At 44.4% G+C, this 8,369-nt stretch overlaps 1 protein-coding gene across 1 annotated transcript in view; it reads left to right on the top strand.

Annotated features, from left to right (window-relative positions):
- The first annotated feature begins 289 nt into the window (after positions 1 to 289).
- LOC121543400 (protein O-mannosyl-transferase TMTC2) overlaps positions 290 to 8,369 on the top strand; it is an 88,997-nt gene continuing 80,917 nt past the window's right edge. Inside the window, exon 1 of the mRNA XM_041853236.2 lies at positions 290 to 685. Within this exon, the coding sequence (XP_041709170.1) occupies positions 603 to 685 (83 nt within the window). The 5' untranslated portion in view covers positions 290 to 602. The remainder of the gene's footprint in view (positions 686 to 8,369) is intronic.

Here is an 8,369-nt window from a genome sequence, read left to right as displayed (position 1 = left end):
AATAAAAAAATAACATTGGCATTGTATTTGACTGCATAGTGGACAAAAAAGCAATGCCTATTTTACAAACTGGCGGCTATGGTATCTTTATATGACAATGGGCTGGTTTATTTAGGCAGGCTAGTGCACTGAATATATGATTTATGAGGCAAGAGTGCGAAGCACTGTTAAATAAATAGCCTTTCCTAGCACCTATCACCTCTCTCATTGCTACGAGCTCAAACATTGAGAGCGGAGGAGGGGCTTTGCACATGCTCACCATCTCTAAAACCACACGCGGCTCCTACCAGTGAGTATCTGTGACGCGGATGAGGATGCACGAACAGAGGACAGCAAAACAGCGAAATGCACTCAGCTGTGCGCTAACCACGAGGCATGCCGCCCTAGTTTCGTCTCAAAATATCTCTGACCCGATACAGCGCTAAATAGGTTAAAAGGAAAATGGCCTGCATAGCGCAAACTTTCAGACACTTTGCTTGTACAAGGGATTGGGGCTCTTTCTGTTACCGAGCGGCCAAATGAGGAGAGGAGACAATACAGAAACGGAAATTCGCATCTAGTATTTTTCTTGACTTTTCTTTTCCCTATACTCTTTTTAAGAAATGATTACAGAGTTGGTGTGTAGCGCCGTGGCATTTGTCCTCTATCTCAACACACTGAACGCGGATTTCTGCTACGATGACAGGTATGTCCTCCGGTAGAGCCATACCTATGACAACATCATCAGCTCCACTTGTCTGTCATCTTTACCGCCTCAACCCTCGGGTACAAGCAGTTTGCCTGTTCTATTATCTATTCATGCTTATTTGTGTTATTCCATGAGAGCATTAGAGATAGAGAGTCATGGTTCTCTCCCCTCAGAAAATGTCACTTTGTTTAATGTAAATGCGATCCTACTTTGTTTAATGCAAATGCTTTCTCCTGTTGCATTGAATAAACAAGCTATCCAAATAGGCGATAGAGGGGTTACTTGGTATTCCATTGTTAAAATCAATATACTGTCGCCTACAATGACGCATGAAGTGACACAATAACAACAACGGGGATATGTAGGCTATGACTATAAGTTCATTGTTATACATGCATGGTTCCTTCCTTTCTCTGATGTCGGAGTAACCGGGACATGCAGCCTCTGTCATACCGTGACACGGAGTGATGAAACGGGGACGGGAGCTTCTTTGTGTTGACAGAGCGCATCACTGACAGGAGGAGAGGGATATCAACACGCTTCTAGCACGGTTGTAATAACGCGGCTCTCTGCGGGGAATTCATTTAATTTAAATGGAGAGACATGTTATTATTAGGATATATTTGTCGAGTGCAGCACGCTTGCATGGCTAAACATGTTAACACAATCCTGGAGTAGTTTATGCTTTCCAGGGCTCATTGGAACGCAGCTATCCAGAAAGCAAGTGGAGAGAGCAATTCATTCGGATTGCAGAACGTTTGAGACTCCAATTTGGACATCCGTACATAATTGAGTGTAGGGTCAAATAGTCCAACTTTAGTTTTAGGCATTGGGGATTGTGATGAGAAATTACAACTACAATAATAATTCTCAGAATTGTAATTAGGCTGAAAAAAGTATTGAAGCATATTGTTTTTTATTTTATTTTAAATTTTACCTTTATTTAACTAGGCAAGTCAGTTAAAAACAAAATATTATTTACAATGATGGCCTACACCGGCCAAACCCGGACGACGCTGGGCCAATTGTACGCCGCCCTATGGGACTCCCAATCACAGCCGGTTGTGAAACAGCCTGGAATCGAACCAGGGGGTCTGTAGTGACGCCTGAAGCACTGAGACCGCTGCGCCACTCGGGAGCCCATATACTGTACTTTAGGATGAGCATGCCTTCAATGACACACTAGTCTAATTTTTTCTCACTGTTTCTTGATTAAATCAATGTATCTTTTTGGCTCATCATGGGACCCCTGCTACTGGGTGAACTAAAAGCAGCAAGACTCCTACAGATGTAGGATCTTAATTTGATCACCCTGTTGTTGCAGGAAATGTCCTGCATGGTCCAAGCACACCTGTATTCAAGGTTTATAAAGGCTTGTACAGTTTGTAATTTCCACTTTAAAATGTCAGACTTGATTTGCCCTAACTAAACATTTATAAATCCCTACAAAAATGTCCAATAATTATAATCCACACAATAATTCACATTTCCTGTTGCTGCAGGATTATTTTCCTGCTGTGAGAAACTGGTCAAATTAAGGTCTGACATATGTATATGAGCATAAATTAGGAGGGCTCCGGGAATTCAGTGTAAAATCTCCAGAACAAATCAATTTCTCTCTGTTACAGCTCACACAGATAAGTCATTGTTCCAAGTTCATAGACATCATACCAACAGGCTGGGTCCCTGGCCGGGGACTCCCCACTAGAGAATTAGGAGCAGTTGGGGGCTCTGGTTAGTTTTACTAACATCTCCTTGGGGTCACAGACCCTTCACTGGTTGTCAGCACTGCTCGTTGAACCCTATGCGTAGCGGGTTGCACGGCCTACTCTGTTACAGTAATGGAGTATCCCTGTGTGTGTGTGCGTGTGTGTGTGTCTCATGTGCAGTGTGCAGATACTCACTGAGCAAAACCAAGACAAACATGTGGCATGAGACTCCTCAACCCAGAGATGACCGAGCTGTGTGTGTGTGTGTGTGTGTAAGACAGAAAGTGATTGAGTATGTGTGAATAAATGAGAGAGAAAAAGAGAGAATGTTTTGGGGGGGTAGTGCCTCTGTCTGTCTGTCTATTTGTCTGTATCTCTGTCTGGCTATTTGTCTGTCTGTCTGTCAGTCCAGTTACTCTCACATTGCCATACACTTTGACTATTTCCAGGATATGAGCGAATGTCTGTATGATTGCACAATTATGAATGTACAACTGAAGCCCTCTACTCTAACTGCTTTCTATTACAATGCCTGTATCTGACCATGCCACAGTGGAGTGAAGAAAGCTGTCATTGCCCTCTCATGAGTTCATGACTAGTGTCCTAGCCACAACTCCCAGTGCGTCCACTCAGTGTAAGTTCAGCGCTGGCGACCCTCTGTATCTATCAATGTCACTGTGATAATTTACACTCCCGGGGAGAGAGAGGGAGTGTGAAAGAGAGAGAGAGCCTGCATTCTAGCCCACTGCTCATGGACGGGGAAAGCTGAATACCAATCCATAGTCATCTATCAAACGGCTTCCTTCGTCAGAGGTCAAGAGTTGCATGCTCCCTGGTCTCTCTCCCAATGGTTAGTTGAGAGAGCTGCATTTGTGTTTGTTAGGACAGGGCTGAAAGCAAGCTGAGTCAAGCAAGCACATCTGTCAAGTCTGCATTTTTGAGAAGACAGTCTTTGAATGTCTGCTTTACGCTGTGCTGCTGTTCAATTCTGTACAGGAGCGTTCTGGAGGGCGAAGGGGAGGATGTGGAAATCACATGGCGGTTCTAGCTCACAGGGATGTTCTTGGTGTGTCTCTGTTATCTCAATCACGTCAAATGTTTTTCCTGGGCACAGGGCTGGCCCTGTGTGGGCCTATGTCAGCCAATGGTAATATCAATAAAAACCCATGTGTTTGAAATGACTGGAGTTTTACTGGCACGGGGGAAGAACGCGAGCCAATCATTCTTCTACAAGGGAAAATTTAGCTCAATTAGTATTGTGAGTATTCTGGTGTTCAGGAGCCAATCTGAATGGTTTCCCTCCAAACTAGATCAGGGACAGAACATAAAAAATACATTTGTATGGTGAGTTTTTGTTCTGTTTCCACTTATGAGGAAGGCCTGCCACTACAAGAAGGAGGCAGGGGATGTCTCAACAGGAGTAGATTGATACCTTGAGGGCTGAGGTTATAGATTAGGAAATTAATTTGTTGTGAACTCTGAACTCTCCCATGAAAGCGCTTGTAAAACGCATCATACTGTGGCACTTTCTGTATTTTGAAAGTTCTATATCTTGAAAACTTGATTGCTGACATGCAGCACATTTTGGGACTGTATCAACAGTGGACTAATTTAACAAATACCAAAATATAGTTTTTGAGTGGTATTTTCCTTTAACAAACGACATTGACAGTTGAGCTGCGTGGCATCACTAACAGACTGATTAAGTGATATGTGTCTGAGGAATACGATAGTAGAGGAATAGGATACAGTCCTATTGACACCAAAGGTGCAAGTACGAATTGTCCTCTATAGACAAATGAAGCATCTTCAGGAAGCATCCTGAAATGGAATGTCTAAGTGACTTTAAGTATTCCCAGTGATGTATCACCACACATCTGTGATCCCAATCGTGTCAGACCCCCCCTGTGTAACCCAGAAATGCATTGTAGGTCCTTGGGGACTTCCAACGAAAAAACATCCCCCACGCTTCTTTCAGAGGAGCAAAACAATTCAATATGTGGGGAGTCGGGTGATGGCTGGGAGTAGTTTGGTGTGGCTTAACTGTGACAGAAATGGCTTCCACATGCACATCCACATGCATTTGGAAATTCTGATCCATACTGTATGTTGGAAACCCTCTCGATCATTGCCTCATGACACTGCCCCTAATTGGTGTATGCTCCAATGAGTTCAAATCAAATCAAATCAAATTGTATTTGTCACTTGCACCGAATACAACAGGTGAAGACCTTACAGTGAAATGCTTACTTACAAGCCCTTAACCAACAATGCAGTTTTAAGAAAGAATACCTTAAAAAATAAGAAATAAAAGTAACAAATAATTAAAGAGCAGCAGTAAAATAACAGTAGCGAGGCTATATACAGGGGGTACCGGTACAGAGTCAATATGCGGGGGCACCGGTTAGTCGAGGTAATTGAGGTAATATGTACATGTAGGTAGAGTGATTCAAGTGGGGGGGTGGGGGGGTGCAATGCAAATAGTCTGGGTAGCCATTTGATTAGATGTTCAGGAGTCTTATGGCTTGGGGGTAGAAGCTGTTTAGAAGACTCTTGGACCTAGACTTGGCGCTCCGGTACCGCTTGCCGTGCGGTAGCAGAGAGAACAGACTATGACTAGGGTGGCTGGAGTCTTTGACAATTTCTAGGGCCTTCCTCTGACACCGCCTGGTATAGAAGTCCTGGATGGCAGGAACCTTGGCCCCAGTAATGTACTGGGCCGTACGCACTACCCTCTGTAGTGCCTTGCGGTCGGAGGCCGAGCAGTTGCCATACCAGGCAGTGATGCAACCAGTCAGGATGCTCTCAATGGTGCAGCTGGAGAACCTTTTGAGGATCTGAGGACCTATGCCAAATCTTTTCAGTCTCCTTAGGGGGAATAGGTTTTGTCGTGCCCTCTTCCACGACTGTCTTGGTGTGCTTGGACCATGTTAGTTTGTTGGTGATGTGGACACCAAGGACCTTGAAGCTCTCAACCTGCTCCACTACAGCCCCGTCGATGAGAATGGGGGCGTGCTCGGTCCTCTTTTTTTTCCTGTAGTCCACAATCATCTCCTTTGTCTTGATCACGTTGAGGGAGAGGTTGTTGTCCTGGCACCACACGGCCAGGTCTCTGACCTCCTCCCTATAGGCTGTCTCGTCGTTGTCGGTGATCAGGCCTACCACTGTTGTGTCATCGTCAAACTTAATGATGGTGTACGCTAAGTCAGCCTCAATGATTGATTGAAGCGCTGTCTCAGGGAACAACAGAGGCATCGATGGGCCACACGCTCAGTCATCTCCCAGCACAGTTGGGCTTTTAATTATGCAATTAAGGACTCAACATCTCTTACTATAGATCTCCTGGAATCAACGGGAGCTTTGTTGTGGAATCAACTCCAACACTAGGAAACTCCTACTCTCACTCCCTCTTAAAAGTGCCAACAGTCGCATTTACGTCCATTGTAGCCCGGTCAGGAAAGGAAGTGGTGTTTCGTGAGGGAATTGTTGTGTCAGTGGGTGAGATTTAATTTATCAGCAACATTCAAAAACACAAAGGGCAAGAGATGTTATTTTCATCAAAACGGGGATGTATGAATGAACTTGATATTCGCTCTGTGACTTTGTACAGTTGGACTACAGGGTTTGTAGTTAGAGTCGCTTTATTGTTGCTTTCTAAAGCAGGATACATTTGCCATAGATATGCCTCAATTGGTTGTTTGGACAATGCGTTCAAGAGCCTTAATGGCACTAACGGTCATGAGTGTGATGGTTGCAGCTGCCTATCGATTAATATGACAGTTGCAGCTTCCTATCGATGAATATGACAGTTGCAGCTTCCTATCGATGAATATGACAGTTGCAGCTTCCTATCGATGAATATGACCGTTGCAGCTGCCTATCGATGAGTGTGACCGTTGCAGCTGCCTATCGATGAGTGTGACCGTTGCAGCTGCCTATCGATGAGTGTGACCGTTGCAGCTGCCTATCGATGCGTGTGACCGTTGCAGCTGCCTATCGATGAGTGTGACCGTTGCAGCTGCCTATCGATGAGTGTGACCGTTGCAGCTGCCTATCGATGAGTGTGACCGTTGCAGCTGCCTATCGATGAGTGTGACCGTTGCAGCTGCCTATCGATGAGTGTGACCGTTGCAGCTGCCTATCGATGAGTGTGACCGTTGCAGCTGCCTATCGATGAGTGTGACCGTTGCAGCTGCCTATCGATGAGTGTGACCGTTGCAGCTGCCTATCGATGAGTGTGACCGTTGCAGCTGCCTATCGATGAGTGTGACCGTTGCAGCTGAATCTATGGTGTTGCTGCCTGATTATGCTATGAATTTCAAGAGCTTACGGCTTTTGCAAGGCCTTTCAAACTGCATGTTTTGTTCAGAAGTATTTTTTGGTGTGACAATATAATCACATGCCTGGTTTCTGCCTCAAAAGAAAAGAGATATGTGTTATGTTACTCCATAAACCACTAGTTGTTCATCTTTAGGAGAGGAGGGTTGTGTGAATGCTGCCGATAAAAGCCAAACAGCAAAATTCCCATTAGAGAAACCACAATTAATCCGCTAATATTACACTTAATGGCTTCACACTGTTCACAGCAATTAGCTGGTAAATTCAATACTTGTGTATAAGCTCATGTTCTTGCAGAAGGGGCACCTCTCACACCCAACACCATCTTTGAAGTGCCAGATCTGTGTGACGAGGTGTGAATGAAGGAGTCAGGCACAGGAGGTAAAATACCGAAGTCCAGAGTTTATTCCGTTTACATAAATCAAACACCCCAAGCGTCAACCGAAACTATTACAAGGGAAAACATCCACCTTGGCATAAACACAGTGAAGAGTAGCTCAACCGAGCTACACACTCTCACAACAAACAATCACTCACAAAGACAAGGGGAACAGAGGGAACAATTATACACATACTAATTAGGGGAATGAGCACCAGGTGTGTGTGATTGACAAGACAAGACATGACAAGTGGAGTGATGAGAATGGGATCGGCAGTAGCTAGTACTCCGGTGACGACGAACGCCGAAGCCTGCCCGAACCAGGAGGGGGGGCAGCCTCGGCGGAAGTCATGACAATCTGGTCTCAGTTAGAGATGATCTATGTTATGTGTATAACAGCGCCTCATCATTGTTGTCACCCTGGTAAAGTTTTGGTTCATTATAGAAAAATTATTCCCAGATTGAGTTTCTGTGCACCCAGTGGAGTGGTTGATAACCATTATTGAATACGGTCGACTTGACCTCGTTGAAACCATTATAACCGGACGCTTGGAGCTAATACTTTTTTGGAGTGATGAGTATTAGTTTAGTAAGTATTGGTTTAGTAAGTATTGGTTTAGTAAGTATTGGTTTAGGCGTATCAAAGGTACTTTATGAGTATTTAGTGAGTGAGAGGGAAAGTAAGTGAGCGTTGTTGTTAGTAGTTTGGCAACTGAGGGAGTAGGGAAGGGAGTGTTTACGATGGGTAATTTTAGATGGTTTGGAGGCAAGGGGACTTTCAACCACACCAGAATACTACGTCAGGGATGAAATGTTTTTTGGAGGAAAAGCAGGCAGGCCTGATAAAGTGTGGTTTTGGTGGTGAAAAACCGTCCAACTGTATGGATATGATGGTGACACGTTGCCATGGCTATAGCCATGCGGATGGATATAGTCAAAAAGGCTGGCTTCTAGCCTTAGGACACAAATGTCCTATCCCTGTGTTATAGAATTATAACACATGTTTTTTAATTAATTGCTTTTCAAAAAGTGTTTCTCATTGATGTCTGTGTATTTACACTCTGGGAGTTGGGGGCGGGGGGGACATTAAAACAATAGGGCAGGGAACAAAAAGGAGTTAGAAGTCTAGAAGCCTTGATTACTTGCAGATTTACACACGTAAGCTCGTTGTGGCCAGCTTTTCTGGGAAGTGTCAGCAAAGTCAGCAGATGTTTTTCAGGCTGAAACATTATGAAAGATAATTTCGGTGCTTAAA

This window comes from Coregonus clupeaformis, chromosome 28, assembly GCF_020615455.1.
Source record: "Coregonus clupeaformis isolate EN_2021a chromosome 28, ASM2061545v1, whole genome shotgun sequence".
Taxonomy (NCBI): Eukaryota; Metazoa; Chordata; class Actinopteri; order Salmoniformes; family Salmonidae; genus Coregonus; species Coregonus clupeaformis.
Note: the sequence above shows the minus strand (reverse complement) of the source record. Positions and strands in the feature narration are given on the sequence as shown.